The 20,474-nt window shown below is 40.7% G+C and overlaps 1 protein-coding gene across 1 annotated transcript; it reads left to right on the top strand.

The window, feature by feature from the left end:
* Positions 1-752: 752 nt before the first annotated feature.
* Positions 753-18,692, top strand: DIPK2A (divergent protein kinase domain 2A). The gene is made up of 3 exons (XM_032698255.1): positions 753-1,475; positions 13,339-13,642; positions 15,696-18,692. Exons 1-3 carry the CDS (start codon positions 822-824, stop codon positions 16,025-16,027), a joined length of 1,290 nt encoding a protein of 429 aa, XP_032554146.1. The 5' UTR covers positions 753-821; the 3' UTR covers positions 16,028-18,692.
* Positions 18,693-20,474: the final 1,782 nt, after the last annotated feature.

The raw sequence follows: 20,474 nt of genomic DNA, 5'->3' as shown, positions 1-20,474 counted from the left end.
GTCCTGTGGTAGTAGCAAAACAAACTGGGATCTGGCGACACCGCCGGGACCTGTGAGGGCGGGCGGCGCGCGGTCGCAGCGCTGTGAAGACTGCGGCGGCCGCCGGGGACTGGAGGGGCGACGGGAACGGCTCGGGCAGCGCCACTGGTCCGGACCGCCCTCGGGCGGCAGCTTCCCAGCGGCAACCAGCGACCGCTACTGCCCCGGGCGACGGGGCGGGGGCCGGACCCGACAGACACAGGGACACACCAACACAACATGGCGGCAGAGCAGCCACCCCGCGCCCCCTCCCCGGGCGGCGCGAGGGTCCGACGGGGCCGGGATTGAGGGGGCGCGCCCTTCCCGCCCCCTCCGCGCGTGCCCGCCCCCAGCCCCGCCCCTCCCCGCCCGCGTGGCGGCCCCGCCCTCCGGCTCTCAGAATGGGGGGGTGGAGTGGGCGGGGCCGCACGCGACCGCGCGCGTCACGCGCAGCCAACTGGCGGCGCCCAGCGGCGCTCGAGCGGGGCCCCGCCCCCGAAGGGCGGGGCCTGCGGCGGGAGGGGGCGGTGCCGATGCCCCCGCGGGGCCGGGGGGGTCCGCGCGTGCGAGCGGCGGCAGCAGCGCCCGGGCCCCTCCCCGGGGGCGGGTCCGGCCGGACCCGCGCGCTGCAGGCACCGCCCCCCCTCCCCTGCCCTCCCCCTCCCCGCCGGCCCCTCAGTAACTTGGCCGCCTTTTATCGGGCGGGCGGCGAGGCGGGGAGTTTATTGGAGCCGGAGTCGCGGCGCGGGCGGGGCGGGCAGCGAGCGCGGCGGAGGGCGGGGGGCCCGGCGCGGCCCGGGACGATGCTGCGGCTGGTGTCGCTGAAGTTGGGGCGGCTGTACCGCTACGTGAAGCTGGCGGTGCTGGGCAGCCTGGCGGCGGCGCTGGTGCTGAACACGCACTCGCTACTGGCCTCGCTGCAGCGCAACGAGCTGTCGGAGCGGCGCTTCCTGCAGCTCAATAAGTGCCCGGCCTGCTGGGGCACCAGCTGGTGCCGCAAGTTCCTGAACGGGCAGCTGCGGCTGGAGAGCTGGGGCCGCCTGCGGCTGCTGGACTTCTTCAACGTGAAGAACGTGTACTTCGCGCGGTACGGGGAGCCCCGCGAGGGCTCCCGCCGCGTCGTGCTGAAGCGCCTGGGCTCGGCGCAGGAGCTCGCCGACATCGACACCAAGATCTGCCGCCGCGCCACCGGCAGGGGCCGCTGCGACCTGCTGCAGGCACTGCCCGCCACCGAGTTCGCCAGCCTGAACGGCGACGTGCGGCTGCTCACCCCCGGCGCCGTGGAGGGCTGGTCCGACCTGGTGCACTGCCCCTCGCAGCGCCTGCTCGACCGCCTGGTGCGCCGCTACGCCGAGACCAAGGACTCGGGCAGCTTCCTGCTGCGCAACCTGAAGGACTCGGAGCGCATGCAGCTCCTCATCACCCTCGCCTTCAACCCCGAGCCGCTGGTGCTGCAGGTAAGCGCGGCGGGCAGGGCCCGGGTGGGCGCTCCCCGGGCCGGCGGGACCCTCGCCGGGAGCTCCGGCCCAGCCGCGGCCCCTCCTGCCGTGTCTGCGGGCGAGGGGCCGAACACGGCGGAGCGCGGGGTCCCCGCTGGGGCTTCGCGAAAGTACCGGCGGGGCGGGCTGAGCGGAGGGGCTGCGGTTCCACCCTCCGGGCAGGAGGTCTTTCTCTGGCTCATTCAGCCCCATCGGCTCTCTCCCTTCTTTCTCCCTCAAAGAGAAAGTATTTTCCCGATGTGCCTTCCTCCTCAGGGCAGTAACTCTGTCCCCATCCTTTGTGCCTGCCCGTGCGGTCGGGTACCAGCGGCAGCCGCGGTCCCGCAGGAACACGGCGGGGCAGAGCCGTGGGCTGATGCTCTGCTGCACTTGTGCCTTTCGTACAGCTCAGTGTCAGCGTCTCCCACGATAAATGTATTCCTACGCAGGAATAATCCGTCTTTAATTTCTTAGTTCGTAGATAGCGGGTAGAGTCTTTACTGCGATGCTGTTGTGGTTTGGTTGTTAGGAACTGAGTCATTTGCTACGTCGTGTTCTTAATAGGAACTTAATATAGTTACTCTGGTAAAAATTAGAAATAGGTATTTGTAGCCTGAAAATAGGGCGACAAATAAATGAACAGTGTTCCCTTTTCAGCAGTTACGTATTTTGTGCTCTTTAATTAGGAGGACTGGTTATGTGGTCAGATCTGAAATTCGTGCTTAAAGCAAAATTTTTACGTAAAAAATTCGTAGGGAACTTTTACTGTGTGGCACCACCGAGTTGCTGCTATTGCATATCTATTTAGATGGGGGGCTTTGCATTTTGACTTTGAATGCTATCGATGGAACTCCCAAGTGTGCCTTGAGTATGTAGGTTTGGACTTGGAGTTGTTTTGTCTAACTACTGAACTGTCCTTGCCTTTGTCCAATGTATGATTAAAAATATTTGCAAACACGTTTGAAAACATGACTTCGTGATTACTTTTATTAACATCTGTTTGTCTAGTGAGAGGCCAAGAAATGCTTAAAAAGCAGTGCTGTAGGCTTTACCCTCCAGCAGGTTCACGTACTAATTTCTAGAAGATGTATTTATGAACCTAAGTAAAAATATGGGTTTGGGTAGTATGTCTTCTGCCCTTCAGTCTCTTCAGGTACAGCTCTTCAGTTTTGTTTTCAGAGTAAGTTTACAGTTTGCTTCTCGGCAGACTTTAGGGTAGAGTGTGTCTCTTCCATTTTGCCGAGAAGTTGCTCCTGAGCACAGTTAGAAAAGAAGCTCCACTTAAATAAGAAAATAAAAACTGCTTTGCTTTGCTGAGTATATTCTTTGAGAATTCATTTGTTTTGGCTGCATTTCATACAACTTAAATTTCTGGTTTTGGACACTGGTTCCAACAAACTGAGCCCAGACCTGCAGGGCCAGAAAACAGCTCTGTATTTCTTCATAATTCACAGGGGCAACGTACTGTTTACAGACAAAGGGTATGGCACACTTGCAGCATTTACTGCTATGGGCTGGATCAAAGGCAGTGGGCAGCACTAGTTAAGAGCCTTGATTCTTGTCAGCTTCTTGATGAGCTGTAGATGAGTCCTGATACTGTCAAACAGATCTGTCTAAGACAAGAAAATCTTTGGTCGTGAACTTAAGCAGCACTTTGCTTGCCGTGTAGCGAAGGTGCTGCTGAGAGCAGAGCAGGTCGAGTTGGTGGGAAGGGAGGCAGCCTTTACCAGTGCAGAGTGTGGTAGTGTTGCCTGTCACCTCTTAACAGATCAAAAGTGTTCTACAGAATCTAGTAAATTTTGATGAATAGGCGTATCTTGGAAAATATTTCTGGGGATCTTCAGCACACCTTGGTGTGCTGAAACACTCTTAGTGTGTTTTGCAAAAGAGTTGTAATTCAATTGGCAATGGGTACTCGAGGTTGGAATACCTTCCCTGAGTTGGGAATGAAATGTCTTAAATATATGAATCTGAATGAATGAACTCTTCCTGTTCCATAGCACTCCAGGCTCAGCCTCTACCTGAGAAACATGTAAGAAATGGGTAATTCTGTGTTATGCATCTCTTGCAACAACACGATGCAAGGCACTCCCAGAGGTGAAGTTGCTTTGTAGAACTGATAACTGACTACCAAGAAGGTTGTTTGTATTTATACATAACATATGTAAAATGTTTTATGGTGTAGTTTTTGCAGTATTGATGAAGGCAGTTATTGCTATGGGAATGAGGCTTGTAGGGTTCTAAAAATTGTTCCAAAATTGTTCTAAAAATCAGCTGCTTCCAAGAAAGGAACCTGCATGATGTCATGTGAAGAATCAGATTTTAATTTAAAATAAATAAATCGATTAATAAATTGAGGCATTTAACTGATGCTGTCCTTTTGTCACCAGAAGGCACAAGGAAACATATTGCTTGTTTTTACCCTGAGCTTTTTATAGAACACTACAGTGACTGTTTGAACACTGTTATTTGTAACAGTTTTGGTTTAGAAGTGGAGATAATGTCAAAACTTTCCATGTTCAGTACATTCATGTTCTGTGTTGTTTAATTGTGTTATAGGAGCAGCCAAATGTAAATAGACACTGAATTTAAAGCTTGATCTTTCTCATTTATAATAGAAAATCCACTGTAGTCATCTACTAGAGATAGTAATTTGTGGATTATAAAACTTTTCATCAGAGATTGGGATTTTAGTTTGTAGCCTGTTTGGGGTATGGATTGTTCCTATACTGGTGTTGCTTATGAACTGTTGTCACAACTGAGTTATGGCTTCTGCTGTAGGAATTTTTCAGGTGGGGCTTTAACCCATAATATGATACTACTGTTCAGGGATCCATATCAAAAGTATAAAACTCACAGTAATCCTAACTCAGTATTTGTATTTTTTTTAACTTTCCTGTCCACATTTGTTAAACGGTTGTGTAGATGTACTCAAGGAAGAATTCAGCCCCTTTTTCCATTTTACTTCATTAAGCAAATGGAAAGACAGTTGCAGTATTGCTCAGTACAGTTTATGTATTATTTGGGGTATTAAAATATTAATTTTACTTTTGTAGAATCTTCTAAACTAGTCACTATTGAAATCCTCTCACATTTTTCATCTGAATTCGCATTTGAATGCAAGAACAAATATGCTTAAGGTTTGATTTCTGATAGGTTTGAGTTTTTTCCTGTCTTTCCAATAGTTATTTTCTGCAATAAAGGTGAATACTTTTGAATAAAATAAGGTCAGATATGTAATCAAAATCTGCTACCCCTACACCAGTATTTCATATAAACATTAACACCTTATTCAGACAAAAGCAACAACAAAACTTGCTGCTGTTCAACTCATTCAATGGAAAACAGTATTTTAAATAGGAATCACCTGGAGAACAGGATCTGTACATGGTGTCTGATTTGGAACTGAATATGATGACTGTGTGTATCAAACACTTGCAAAGATAGGTTGGCCAAAGTTGCCTTGGGAAGAAGTAGCAAAATTTAAAAAATGGATTGGATTACAGACTGAGTGCAGTGTGACTATTGACTCTTTGCAGAATTCATTGAGCCAGTGTGGGTGTAAGTAGATTGGTCTTCATCATGTGATTTGTTATAAACCACCCAGCTTCTAGTTTGTCTTGTCAAATAGCTGTAGTGGAGAAACATTCTTCATTGTTTTAAATGGTGATATCTGTATAAATAGTGGATGTTATTCAGTTTTATGAAGTAACATTGTTAATTTTTATCTTTATGGACAAGTAGGAACATAAACTTCCTGTTAATAGAAAGAATCAAAACGTGTGCTGCCTATTGCTTATTTCTGTAGAAACTAAGATTGTTGTGCAGTCTTTGACTCTTACAGAAATTGTTCTCTAGGCATACCTCTTATTTTTCATAGAGCTCCTGCACTGATATCTGTCAGCCTCCAGATGTCCTGTTTAGATCCACCGTGGCTGTTTGTTACAGTTTTGGAGCTGCTGTTGCTGTGCTGCCGTAGCTGCCGTGCAGTGAGCCATGGTGTGCAACCACACATTGTCCAACACATTTTGCCAGTGGCAGAGTTTTTTAAGCTTTGTACTTAAACATGAAAAAACAGCAATGCCCTAAATCCAGGGTAAAGCAGAGAATTCCTTGTTCTGGGAGTTGAGGGAACTACAGTGTAACTCAAGACTGCTGAAGTAAGAAATTGTTTCTGTGTTTTTCAGTAAAGTGGCTGTATTTCTCCTAAAAACTCATGGTTAGCTGAAAAGAGAGGTTACATCTGTCTTGGCGAAACTGAAACATGGGTTCTGTAAATTGTCGTGGCAAAAGTGCACCTAGAGCTGGTCTTGAAACACTCAGTCTTGCCTTTGTGCTGGCCATGGTGTTGGTGTACAAGATTGCCAGGTGCCCTATGGAAATGTTGGTGTGTTTGCTTTGCTTTCTGAGTGTTGTGGTTTAGCCCCAACCAGCAGCTCAGCCCCTTGCTCCTTCCCCTCACAGTGGGATGGGGAGAGAACTGGAAGAGTGAAAGTGAGAACCTGTGGGTTGAGATGAAGACAGTTTAATAAGTAAAGCAAAGGCTGTGAGCACAAGCAAAGCCAAACAGGGGATTCATTCACCACTTGCCGTGGGCAGGCAGGTGCTCAGCCATCCCCAGGCTCCCTCACACTCAGTGGTGACTTGGAAAGACAAACACCATCACTCTGGATGTCCACCCTTCCTCCTCCTTCCCCCAGCTTCATATGCTGAGCATGACACCATATGGAATGGAATATCCCCGGGGTCACTTGGGGTCACCTGTCCTGGCTGTGCCCCCTCCCAGCTTCTAATGCACCCCCATGCCCTTCTCTGGTGGGATGAGGAGAGAAAAGACCTTGGCTGTGTGTAATCACTGCTCAGAGATAACTGAAACGTCCCTGAATTACCGATGTTGTTTTCAGCACAAATCCAAAACACAGCCCCATACCAGCTACTGTGGAAAAAGTTAACTTGATCTCTGTCAAAACCAGCACAAAAAGCAAACTTAAAATTGGCACAGATACTTTGCTATTAAAATAAAATACTTGCACGTACTGAAGATTTTTTCAGACTGTAAAAGGTATCTGTCAATTAAATCCAGAATGCATTAAGGCAACTTTGTCTAGAGCTGTAGCTTTTAACAACCTCTATAAATGGAGATTCTTCAAAGAATGATACCAAACATTTGTATCTTGTATGTAGATTACAAGTCTCAAGGACTTTTATTTTTTTGACTCTAAGAAAAATGCCAAAAGCTATGTGCCAAATAGCAGTATTTCTGTGTTTTTAATAGATTGTGTAAATCATGGCCCCTCCTTCAGATATGATTTTAGCTTTCTGAATGCTTTAAGCTTAATGACTTTATTCTTCTCACGACTTCTGATCATTCTTATTCCTTGTGGGGGGAAAAAACAAAACAAAACAAATGAAACCAAACAGCTGTATCTCTATTCCCAGTATAATTACTCTGCATGAACAGTCTGTTGCCACATAACCTAAAATTCTTCTGGTTTCTCTTCATGTCATCAGTGGGCTTTCTGTTTGGCTTTGTTACGGGAAGAACAATAATTGACATCTGGTAAACATATATTAAAACATTAACTGTGATCAGTTTGAAACAATTTCTTGCACTGGATTCACTCAAAGTAGCAATTTAGCCAAATGTTCCACAGAATCTTTTTGCTGATCCATACATAACTCAGTAAGAAGTAAATGGGCAAATGTTCTTGCTTGGGATTTCTCTTTTCTATTTTTTATCATACACACTGTTCTAGTCATAGGTTATTTTCTGTAGTTCTATTCCAAATACATTGGTACAACGTAGAATGTCAATTCAGTTTTAATACTTGGTACCTTTTAAACTTCCTTCATTACTCAATTTAGTGTTTCTGATCCGTAATTCTGTTGCCAAATACCAAGAAGTGGATTAAAGGCAGCTATTTGCACTTCCTGACATGTCCTTGAATGGACTTGTAATAAAGTCCTGGCTCATACAGATATTGGTATTTTGATATACTGAATTTCCATTGTGCACATTCTTAAAAGAAACACATTTTTTTTTCTTGGTTGAGTTAAAATTGAGTGGCCTTGTGTTACAAGAATATTCCACTAATTTGGTTGTATTGAAAACTGAAGAATCATTTTTTACAGTGACATGACTACATATATTAGACCAGAACTGGCTCATACTTGTCATGTTTACTATGTTGTATTTAGTTATGGTCCTTAAATTATCAAAATTATTTTCATCCTTCTTTCTGGTGAAACTTTCCTAGAGTGAAGACATGAAAGTAAAGTATAAGGGATATTTAAAGTAGTCTACATGATGTAGTAGTAGTACTATGATGAATGGCTGTTCTGAATTTAGAGGCTTTTGGGAAATCACTATACAGACTTAAATAAAAGTTCTCCTGAGATATTGTAACTTGTGCAGTTTTCAGTAGCACAAAAAAAGATTTTTACCCCACGTTTGAAACCTTGTAAAAACAGTGTTATTCTGGTGTCTGTTGTATAGAGGGACCTGTGTTTTACTTCCCTGAATTAAGTAATTGAAGCTTTATTTTAGTCTCAAATTTTGCAAAGTAATTTTCAAAAATAAGAGTAGGCCATCTCGGCTGGGAGTCCTTTATAGTGATATATTCCAGTCTCATAACTCAGAAATAAATACACAGTGATAATTTTCATCTCTCGCAAATTTAATCTGAACAAAGTTTTATGAACTACAAACTAATTCGAACAGGTAACAACCAGTAATGACATTAAATTTGCTTTGCTATGGTTCTCAGGTTCAATCATTATCTATTAATTTGTTTGGAAAAATGGCATACTTCTACTGACATTGTGAATTGTAACTTTTACAGTTCAAGTGCTCAACTTAATAATCGAGCAACTTCTAATTCTGAATATTTAGAGTTTGTTGCATATTTTTTCCTATACTGTGTCAATTAAGCCTGGTATGTACCTCTTGTTGGCATGAATTGTATGTAGTAACTGGCTGAAATGTAATCAAAGTGAACAAAAGTCAATTGAATGAAAGAAGCATCATTTCAGTGGGAACACTAATATTTGGAGTACTCAATGAAATCACCTCTTCACTCTGTGTATGTAGGCTATATATGTATAACTTTTGTGGGAGTTCTAGGTAAATGTCAAATGGTTTGGCATATAGTTGCGGACTAAATGGTTTTCACTATACTCACTAGCATTCAGAAATACACTTGAATGCATATCTTCCAGAATGTGGATCATCTCCAGACAAAAGGCTTCGTTTAGACTGTGCTTTTTAACCTTCTTTGCTCTGAAAAGCATCACTGTAAAATCTGCTCTCCAGCTCTTTGTGGTTCTAGAGTGTTACCTGTTAGCCTTGGTGACTAATAGGAGTGCTCCTTTTGTTTACACTGCAGTACTCAACAGTACTCTGAGAGAAACTAACTTTCCTTTTGAGGAAGAGCATGTTATTTAAATTCTCCTTGCCAAGCCAGTTTGTGCCTGGGCAAACACAGTTTAGTAGGATGATTTTAGTGAAGGTGTCATGAAGAGTGTAATTTTGCCATGAAGTTCTTCAGGGTCATAAGGAGAGGAGTCCCCACTCCGTTTTGCATGTGTTTTTTAAATTTCATTGTGTGTGAGGTGTAGCTCTTTGTTTGGGTGGGGTTTGTGTTGTTTTTTTTTCCTTCTGAGCTGGAACTTTATGCAGGCATAAAGTGACATGTGGCATCCTCTGGAATAGCTTCAAAAATAAAAAAATGTTTTTTAATGGTACAGTGGAACAATAGCTCAGAGATGTCAGTTGTTGCTTAAATTGGTTTGGCTTTTTTTGGTCTTGATTATTAGGATGAATTATATGCTGATTATGATAAACTAATATTCTTTTAAGTGTTTAATTCAAGGGGGATTTGTGTTATTGCAGATTACAATAGGCCTTATCAGCTTCAAGCTGATGAGTCTTCACTGCCTGGTCTAACTCACAGCTCTGAACAAGAACCACTGGCAGATTTGTGTATCTTCTAAGGTTTAGACAGATGGAAGTGAGGAAGACAAATGCACTGACAGTGTGTTTTATGCTTCAGTGAAGTGATAAATTCGCTCTATTAATTCTTAATATTTATTCTGAGACTACACTGTGTTTGTTTTAAAAACATAAATTCAGTATTATTCTTTCAGGAACAACATGCCCTTTGTCCATCTGACAGGGTTTATTTAGTATTTTAAGTCTAGCTTAGAGAGATATCTTGGAGCTACACTAATTAGGACAACTAAAATGTTTTGTCGATGTGTCACTGGGAATGGAGGTAACAATTTTTTTGTCATCTTTAATGTTTTCCATCTTTCTGTTAGATTATACATATTTCTCTGAATAAAGAGATAATTTTAATGAGGGGAAACTTACTAAGCTACCTATTCGTAGTTTTTTATATGCATTATTTTATTTTAAAACACTTTTAAAAATTTGTGGTTTTCATGGCGTTTGTGTGTGTTCACAGATAAAATGTGAGTGGGTGCATCAGAATCAGATTCTTTTGTCAGACAGCTGTTTCTGCTTTTGAACAAGAGCTTAGTTTTTATCTTAATTCTCAAATGCACATTTTTAGGTCTTCCAGTAGCATATTAAAGTACAAAATGATCTAATTAAAAATTTATACTAATAATAATTTGAGAATTAAAACCTAAAATAATGTTATGCATTGCTCCACAGAAATCACATTTTTGGCAGTACTGTACTAAGCTTTTTTTTTTTTCTAAATGCAGATTTTTCATGGAAAACGTGTTTATTAACCATAGAAATTAGTGTTCATATCTTACTGGCCTTCAAAGTTTTAATACATGAAGAAAAAAAATCTTCATGTTAGCGGCGGTTTCCTCTTAAAAAGCTGCTTTGAAAATAGAATAGTATACAAAGTTACAAATCGCTGCTTGCAAAGACAAGAGATCTGCACTTCAATTAATATTCTTGTCAAATTCACCAAGTGAATATAAAAACTGCTGAATGAGGCACTTGCACATATTTTTATCCCCTTCTTCGGCTACTGACTCGGGTAATGAAGTGTAGATGTGGCTGTTACATGCCAGTTGGAAGGGGGCCAAAGCAGAGATGTTGTTTGTACATGTGCAGATGTTGGCAGGATTCCCTGCACTCCTGTTGTCAAAAGATCTTTTTATTGCCACCGTGTTATAAATATATCTGTGTTACAGTGTGGCATGCAGATATTGTGCTGGTAGTAGGAAGGGTGTTCACTTCTGAATAAACCTAACTGCTCCTAGCATTTCTTGTGTGAAATGAATTTCAATGCACACAGAGCAGGGAGCATAATAGATGTGTTTTGAAGATCAGTGACTAACACTGTACTTTGAAAATCACTTTAAGCCATTACATAAATCCCTGCTGCTGCTGGAAAGGAAAACTCAGCTCCTTCCTTCTTCTGCACCTGTCTGTTCAGGCCATCTCCCTTCCTTTTACCAGTACAGTCCTGGCATAGTGTGGTGATGTGATGAGATGGATCCAAGGGAACACCAGCCCAGCCAGTACCAACTGCCTTGCTTTCCAAATGACATGAAGGAAGGGATGGAAGTGAGTGTGCTTGGCTTGGGAGAGATGGACACCTCTACTTCCAGTGGTAGCACATCCTTTGCCAGCTTCAACTGTTTGTGGTTGAATTTGTGGGTGGAAATGGAGGCAAAGTCATAAGCAGGGCAGGATTGGAGTATAGAAAAGAAGGGTGGAAAAGAAAAGAAGTGGGGTGGTCCAAAGTTAAACAAAAACATTTAGGCATTATTGAATTGAATGCTGATAAAATGGTGCAATATGAAAATGTTATGCACAGTTGGTGAAATCAGCTAAACCTGTGTTTATCAGAAAATGTAATCAGGTAAATTTTCTCCAGTATAAGATATGACTTTATATGATGTGGGTAAAGTAGTTGGAGTTTGTTCCTTTGTAAATAATTAATTTCATTTGATGGACAAAGGCCATTTGCTTCTTGTTTTGTTTTGCTCCAGAACTGAATACAGTAGGGATATGTGTGCTTGAAATATCACTTTCGTAATGTTTATTGGTGCCACAGCCAAATAAGGAACACTGAATTAGCACATAATTCAGTTGTTGGAAGGTTATTCTGCTAAGCAAAAAATAAGCAAAAAAAACCCCCCAAAGCTCCCTCCATCAAATTCAACTTCATAAATTGCCCTGAAACTTGCAGGTAAACAGGCCTAGAGATGGGATAATGTTGTCCCTATTGCATAGTAGATTCAGTTGGTGGAGAGAGATTTAGTTCTGCTCAGTTATATGGGATCACAGCTTGAAAATGTCGTGCTGGTGTCAAACCTCTCAAATTAGTTCTGTATTATTAGGACTTATCATGACCTGATTTGCTTATATAGGTAGATCAGTGACAAAAATAGAGTTGAAGTTCAGACATGTAGGGACCCCAAAAATTTTGAACCTATTCTGTTATTAATCTCTGGCTCTGATGTCCTTTTGACCAACCAAGAAAGGTTCTTCTTTGCAATGGTAAACATGGTTACTTACCCAGAAATTGTCTTCGACATTTTTCCACCTGAGAGCAGCTTAATGGATTTTGCCATAAAAATGTCAACTATAAATGTTAATCATGATTTTAATTTAATGTGTACAAGACAAGGTTTGGTATGTTAGGCACTTCTTCCCTGACTGGTCTTGTGGTTCAGATCTGTTCTCCAAGTGTCTCTTTTCCCAATAAACCATAAATGTTTTCTGCCACTGTGGGTATCAGGAGGTTCTGTTCATCCTGAAACCCATCATGCTGTTCAACCCAACCTTTGCTGCATTATTGTTGAAGAACTGATCCTGACTTGTCAGGTGACACCATAGCAAGGTAGTGCACCAGGAAGGGGCATGTGCACAGTGGTATGTCCTGTTAGTTAGAATTGGTGTATGTCATATTCTTAGAGTGCTAACTTCTCTGAATTTGGGGCTTCTTAAATCAAGTATTTTTGTGGTTTCCTATTCACTATTTCTCCACAGTTGGGAGGGTACCTTTTCAGTACTTGCCTGTTCCTATTGAAGTCTTAGGGCACATTCAGCACAACTGAAGTAGGAAGAATGTGCTGGTGTGTTGTGGGTTGTTTTGTAATTGTTTGGAGTATGTTATTACTCTTCAGTCTCTTGTGTTAGCTTCCAAGAAAGCTACACTTAGAGACAGATTTTACTTTTGATAAAAATGTTATGTGTCTGTGTGTGATAAGCACACAGAATATGTATATGACAATTAATCAAGAGGTAGACTGTTAAGGTATACTAGAAACATAAAATACCCTAAGTGTGCTTTTGTATCTTAATCTCTTCTGTAATCCTCTCTGTGAGAGATCTTAAGTGAGAAGATCCTTAAAGGAATCCAGTTAACTGGGAAAAATGGAAGGGACAATGTTGGAGAGAAGGAGGTGGCACTTTGTAAAGTTTTTTCCTTTAGGTTATTAAAAGAATTAGTTTTAATTAAAAATATCAAATGCAAAGTTACCTTGGTGGGAAGCATACTTGCATTACTACAACAAATGTGTAATAAAACACCAAGAGATAAAGATGGTTGGTGGAATTGTGTATGTGAATATGTATGTGTGTGTGTGTGTATAGTATATGGAAAGCTAGATATGGGTCATATGTTGTTTCAGGTCCTTTAGCTCTTTCTGTTTATTAGCCCAGCAGGACCTTTGCTCACATAAATATATTTTGTGTTGTTTTTGTTTTCCCTTCAAAACTTAGAAGCATATGGAAATATAGTGTGGATGGATATTTACAGGTTTCTGATCTAAATGTTATTGAAAAGCCTTTAAAAGTATCTAAGCTGTTTTGTATTAATTGAATCTTTAAAATATTTTTGAAATACAGAGTTTTCCATCTGACGAGGGCTGGCCATTCGCAAAGTACTTGGGAGCATGTGGAAGAATGGTGGCTGTCAATTACGTCGGAGAAGAGCTGTGGAGTTACTTTAATGCACCATGGGAGAAACGAGTGGATCTGGCCTGGCAATTGATGGAAATAGCTGAGCAGCTGACAAATAATGACTTTGAATTTGCACTCTACCTCCTTGATGTCAGCTTTGACAACTTTGCAGTTGGACCAAGAGATGGGAAAGTTATCATTGTAGATGCAGAAAACGTTCTGGTAGCAGACAAAAGGTTAATCAGACAAAGTAAGTGTCTTCTTTCACTGCCCTCACCCCACGTGTCTCACTTCTGCCTCTGCAAATGCAATATTTAATGTATGCGTAGTTGCTGAATGCCTATTTTGTTGGCTTTACAACTAGACTACTAATTAACAGATTAATTAGCTTTCTTCTGGAAAGCTGTTTTCTTTTTCTTCTTTTTCTGCTTTCTTTTTCAATTAGACTACTAATTAACTTGACCAATGTGTCACTTTCATGAGGTGTTGAGCATACCTGGACACGATTTACATGTTCTTTTAAGCTCTGTAAACCTGCAGAAATGGAGAGGTGGGGGTGGGAGGAGAGAGTTGTGGGCATTGGATGTGTTTGTACAGATGGATGGACAGACAGACAGGAAAGCTGCCTGGGCTGTCTTGTCTACCTTAGTTAAGGTAGACAGTTCCTTCTGTCTTTTCCAGACACCTGCGTAAGGATGGAAGGCTTGGCATTCTACTGTCTGTGAATGACAAGGCAGTGTTAGTGCCTTAGTTCCACAGCCTGCCTTGGGTTCGGCTGTTCCAGTTGGTGCTCTGTAATAATGGAACTGAAGGAATGGGTAATTTTAGTGCTGTTTCCAAATGGGAATAGAGAAAATTCATTCATCTTTCTGTCAACTGTAAAAGCTCAAAGCAGTGGCAGCGGGAGAGATGTTTGACAAAGTGGCATTACATAGGTTTATATTACTTTTGAGCTTATAAGGAAAATGTGACAGACATAAGGGCTGGAGACACTGAGCATGAAACCCTGGGTTCTGCAGGAGACACTGAGCGTGAAACCCTGGGTTCTGCAGAGGTTCATGGCAACAGGTCAAGTGATTCCAGTCTGCCTTGGGTGAATGGATTTTTTTTTTTAAGCTTTGTGTATAGAGTTCATACATTGTGCTGTTTTAAGACTTTTTTTCTATCCACGTGCTTTTCTACAAGGAAGTTTGTTTTGAGGTTGCTTGGTTGTTTTTTAATTAGATTTATTATATATCCTCAAGGACCTTAGACTAAAACTGTCTGAGCCTACCAAGAAAACCTTTTAATGTATTGGATATTCAGTACATTTACTTTAGAACTTTCTTCTCTTTTTTTTTTCTTTTCTTTTTCCACCCTTTTAAAATAGTATTACTGACGACTTTGATTTTTGAAGCATGTTGGAATTGCTTAGTCACAAATATGACCGAATGAACTCTGAAGAAGTTGATGTGCATGTGAAATAGGAGCAAGTAACTTCTTGCAGAAGCCGAATGCTGGAAGTGTCACACTTACATCTGTTGTCTATAGTCTCAGACTAATTTGGCTCTAACTGGGATTTTACTGCGTGATTTGCGATCTAACAATCAAGAACAGAGAAAACAAATGAGGACATGAGACAGATCTTAGTCTTTGTATAAACTTGACATTTAATACTGATTTCATTAATCTTTCGGAAAGAGTCATGAAACAGTCTCTGTCCACAGTGATTAATATGCCTGTTTAGATATTTGAATATGTACATTCTGTCCAGTTGCACTGTACAGTAATATGTCTAAAGTAAATAGAAGATAAAGTTTCAGAAGTTTATGGCAATTACTTTGCAATGTTTTTTTTAGTCTTTGTTAGACCACTTGCCAGCATTAGTTTCCAGGGCAACTGGAGAAACCAAATCTATGTTGCTAAAATAAATTATGTTGCTTGTTTGTTTTTCTCTCAACTTTGGTTGTGGATTGCTCTCTTGTACTTGCATATGCAACATTTTTTCCTCTGGGTATGTGTGAGTGTAGATTTCATGTGTTTTACTGTGCTGCTTTTTTTGCTTTCCTCTCTTTGCTATCTATTTTACTCTCTTTTCTTTCTTCCCCTAATTTTTTGTATCGCCAGGACCATTTCAGCAAAAGGGTGTATCAAACTGTCAGGTGCAATTTTAGACTGGAACATTAAAGAGTTTGTCTAAACAAAGTTAGTTTAAATATTAGCAGTTTGCTCTGTATTGAGCTTCTGATTGTATTCAGATACACTTATGCTCTTTCCTCCTCTCATTTTTTTTTTTTTTTTTACTGTCTCCTTATATTTCACAGATAAACCTGAAAACTGGGACGTGTGGTATGAAAGCAAGTTTGATGACTGTGATAAAGAAGCTTGTCTGTCCTTCTCAAAGGAGATTCTTTGTGCTCGTGTCACTGTGGACCACAATTACTATGCTGTTTGTCAGAACCTTTTATCCAGACACGCCACGTGGCGTGGCACTTCGGGGGGGCTCCTGCACGACCCCCCAGCTGAAATTGCCAAAGAGGGGCGCCTGGAGGCCCTGCTGGACGAGTGTGCCAACCCAAAGAAGCGCTACGGCCGATTCCAGGCCGCCAAGGAACTGCGGGAATACCTTGCACAGCTCAGTAACAACGTCAGGTAGTCCACAGTGAAGCTCTTTTGCAACACTGGCTAAAACACTATTGCGAAGACACATAGAGAATGAAGTTTTGGACTTGCGTGTTCAAAAGAGAGAATAAAAGAACCCCTAGTTTATCAGTTTTCTAAATACCGTAAAAATAGAATTTTATGGTGTTAATAATGTTCCTTTGCAAGCAGACAGGTACTTACTGAATTAAAACTTGAGCTACTATTGACTGGTCTCCCTAACTGTTTAAAAGGGAGTAGGTCACAAAAGACTGTGATAGCTTAATTGACAGCTTGTGTGTCAAAGGGTACTTTACATAAAACTGCATTAGTGTCACAGTTTTGTGAAGCTGATGTTCTTACTTGGAAAGTCAAGTTAGACTGGTGGCCTGTTTTAAAGGCCTTTTTCCTGAAATCATTGTCTTGTTTTTGTTTGTTTAAACACCTTGAAGTGGCATTTACATCCAGGTAAATCTAGCTTCGGCATTGTTTCAAATTGAACAGGCTTTCATGTTAATGCTGTGCAGAACATTCCTACTGTGAGTGCAGAATTCCCAAGTTTACTGTCTAATTTTAGGGGGTTTTACACTGTATTTTACTATACTTAGACATTGTGGTTTATTTCTTTAAAATCATCATAAATTCAAATGTCACTTGAACAAATATTCATTTCATGTCTTTTGTAGTTCTGCCATTGGAAGTATCACTTAATGTAACTGTTGTACAAAACTTTCCCTTCATGCCAGGATATACACAACTGTTCAGCAGGAAATCATGGTATGAGCAAACTCTTGTTTTTAACAGAGATAATTTTAGAGTGGGAGAAACACTACAATAAAAAGATCTGTATTAATTTAAATTGGGATAGAAGCTTGACTAAAAATAAAAATTCACTAGTCTGGTGTAGTTAAGCATAAACCAAAGAAAATGGTTTTATTAGTTTCTAAACAAATAGTAAAGAAAAAAATGCTATATTGTGGTGAAGTTAATAATTTTTCAAAATTCAGATTTTGGAGGTCCTTGGTTACTCTCTGAAGAACTTCTAAAACTGTGCACTTACACTAGAAGAAATCTCTAATTTTAATAATAATGTCAAGAAAGTTAGCAGTTTGTTTTATATCATTTCCAATTCTGTTGAATACAGATATAATGGAGTTTACTGAATATTCATCTTTTGGTTTACCAGTAAGGTGTACTCACTCTAGGTACCTTTTCCTGAACTAAGTTTGACTATTCCCAGTGCAGTTAAAACTGACTTGTTGAGGTTTGTGTAAATATGGAGTTGTTCTCATAAATTACAGTTTTTATAAAAACCTCAGTTACTGCTACAAGAACTCACTTCAAAGCTTGCTCCTCAGTTTTTGGTTTTGCCTTTTTTTTTTTTTTTTTTCTTCAACTACTATGCTTCATTTTCCCGAAGTCTTATTCATACAAAGATACTCTTAGGAAATGTATGCATATTACTTCTTGTAACAGTAATGAAGGAAACTTATATTTCTTAAATGTGTGTATCAGACAACATTTTGTACAAGCTAAACTGAATTCTGAGCAAAGTAGTGTGTGCTACTTTCAAGAGCAGAGTTAGGATGCCTCCTGTCCTGCATCAAAAAACTGATGGAACCTGTTGCTGCAAGTACAAGGTGAGGAAAATAGCAAACTCACTGACTAACCTTTCTTCCTCAAAGCTCAAAGTGGAGCCATACAGAGATGCAGAGTGCTTTTTCATTTCTTAAGTCACTGTATTTTCAGGCCATAGTATAATGGTGAACATGGTGATGGTGCTGAGTTGATGGTTGGACTTGATGATCTTAAAGGTCTTTTCCAACTTTGTGATTAAGGATATTTTATAATTGGAGATTCTCACTCTAAGTCATCATTACCTCTGTAGTCCTGATTTGCTCCCAATCCGTTGTCTTGTTTTCTGAAGCTGGAATGTCCAATGCAGCTTTTAGTCTTAATTTTTCCCCTCATTTGAATAGTTTTATGTGCTTGTTCTGGCACAAGCTGTCAGAGGAGGTTCATGTTACTTTTCATCTAAACTGAGGAAAACAGACTCACCCTCAGACTAGGTACTACTACCCTACCATAGAAGCCTTGACTTACCACTAAAGTTGATTTTTAAACATCTACCACATTTCCCAAGGAGCGAGTGGAGTACGATTGTTGGAGTTGTGAAAGGAACAAACACTGCCAGTTGTGGTCACTACTTAAGACAGTTATGTAACTGTAAGAATGTTCTGTTACATTTTGTTTGGGGTTTAGCTCCTCCAGAAATAAGTCACTAAAGCTGATTATAAAAGGAATTTGGAACTTTAAGAAACCAAACCAAACCAAAAAAAAACAAAGAAAAAACCCCAACAAAAAACCCACTACAACAAAAACACTACAGGGAAAACATTGTGGAGAGCAATAAATCTTGTTCCATTTGCACCTGTCAGATATTTATTGTACAATAACAGTTTATATTTTTAATCATTGCCCATTATTATTGATGAACATGGTGAAATATTTTTGAATGAGATGTTTGGGGTTTGTATGTGCATTAAAATTGTCCTTTTGTACTGTAAGTTACTGTTTGTTTGGAATATTTTATCAAAGCTGTCTCCCTGTGCCTTTATATTACAAGAAAGTTGTTTCTGCAACTTCTAATGATATTAATAAAGAATACTTTAAGAACCTCATCTTAGATATTTATTTTCAGATCAGTAAGCCCTTGAGGGTTGACTCAAGTCTAGGATGTGTTAAAATAAACATGGAACTGGTTTTTGTAGTGTTTCAGAATTGTGCCATTGTCAAAAGTGACAGATAGCAACCTTTTTTTCCCTCCTCTTTTCTAGCAGATGTTTTGATCCAAAGTATGAATGATCTGTCAGGAATCACATACTGTACACTGCACTGGTGAACTTTTGCTGGATGCAGAAGGGTCCTGTGGCTGCTGGATGTCTTTGCAGAGTGGGCAAGTGATGTCAGGGCAATGAAGGGTCTGTCTTTTCCGCAGCAGAGAAGTCTGTTGTGGCTGCTCTGGAAGTATGAGAAAGTACCTGTTTTGTGTGGTTGGAAATCTAGACAAATTTTAGGGGCATTAGTAATGAACACTGGTGGGGAATAGTGACTTGCATGTTCAGGTCAGAGCAGGAAAGTTCTTTGAAAGGAAAAATATCTAAGGCTGTTTATTATATTTGGTGAGTTAACTCCAGTCTCTTGAGAACAGCACTGTGAAGGCAGAAACAGCTGTTGAATACACAGCTTCTGTTCAGGGAGGAAGAGCTCTCTTTTAGGGGTGAGTATAAGTCAAACAAGTTTAATACACATCTTTCTATTCTGAATGTGATAATTTTGTATATGCTTAACTCTTACTACATATTCTATCTTTTGATATTATGAATGGTGGCTTAGTATATACATTTAACGTGTCTTTGGTATAATGCCCTGTATCACTTCAAAGAAATGGCATTTATATTTTGAAAATATACTGCATTTTTATTTTGTGTTGTTTTTTTTTTTTTCTCCAAAAGTAGTTCTGAAACCCCTCAAAATAGTTGAGCAGCTGATTTCATTGCTGGCAACCATTAATGCAGTTTAATTTTGACTTGAAAGTTCTCAGGTTCTTTGGTTTTCAGGCCAGGGTAGAAATGTATGGTTTTCTGTAAAATGTAGCAGTTCTCAGTGGGCAGCTATGTCACCTGGACCTTAATAGATAGTTTTTTCCTCACAAGAAAACTTAGTTTTCTTATATTGTGGGGATTTTTGGCAGTTTCACATATTAAAAAATTTGCTTACTGTGACAAATTAACTTGCATTGTCCCTGTGGGAAGAAGGGCCTGCAGAAAGATAATGACCAAAATTCTGCAGGGAAAAAAAAATCGAGGGAATATTGCTGGGGGATGGAATGTAGGGAGAGAAGGGAAACTTGCTGGCTTCAGTGCCTCACAGTAGAAAATTAGTATACCAATAATGGGCTTAATTTCAATTCTTGTATAATCTATGGAGCAGTTCCAATTATTGATTTAGATACGCTTACTTAAGAAACTATATGTTGAGATGGTTGAGCTTAGCACACTTGTGCTTGCTGTCCTAAGGGTAAATTTAGAGCTCTGGCAGAAAGCAGATGTGGTTGTCAACAACTTTTAAGAGTTGCTCTCTGTTATTGACACCCAGCACACGCTTAGCGAGTGAGTGGGGGATGTTTGTACAGTGAGTGCACAGAGTTACAGAAATATGGCAAAACATACTTTGGGTCTTATTTTCTTGAAACTCATTTCCTGCTTATGTAGTTCTATTATGAATCAATATACTTCAAAAAAATCTCATTTAATTGCTCGCTGTTTTATAAAAGCAACACGTGAACACCTGGCAACCTGTTTTACAGGAAGATGAGACTTGACAAAGGATGGGAAAACATGTTCCTTTCTCAGAACACCTCCTTACATTCTTTGCCTTAGATGCTCTTGATTGTGTTTATT

Source organism: Chiroxiphia lanceolata, chromosome 10 (genome assembly GCF_009829145.1).
Source record: "Chiroxiphia lanceolata isolate bChiLan1 chromosome 10, bChiLan1.pri, whole genome shotgun sequence".
NCBI lineage: Eukaryota > Metazoa > Chordata > Aves > Passeriformes > Pipridae > Chiroxiphia > Chiroxiphia lanceolata.
This window is presented reverse-complemented; position numbering and strand designations above follow the sequence as displayed.

What these genes read in the sequence shown, in the direction of transcription:
- DIPK2A (XM_032698255.1), top strand. Translation starts at nt 822, where the DNA reads ATGCTGCGGCTGGTGTCGCTGAAGTTGGGGCGGCTGTACCGCTACGTG. An exon ending in CCGAGCCGCTGGTGCTGCAG is followed by an intron (nt 1,476 to 13,338) that starts GTAAGCGCGGCG and finishes TTTGAAATACAG; the next exon opens with AGTTTTCCATCTGACGAGGG. An exon ending in CAAAAGGTTAATCAGACAAA is followed by an intron (nt 13,643 to 15,695) that starts GTAAGTGTCTTC and finishes TATATTTCACAG; the next exon opens with ATAAACCTGAAAACTGGGAC.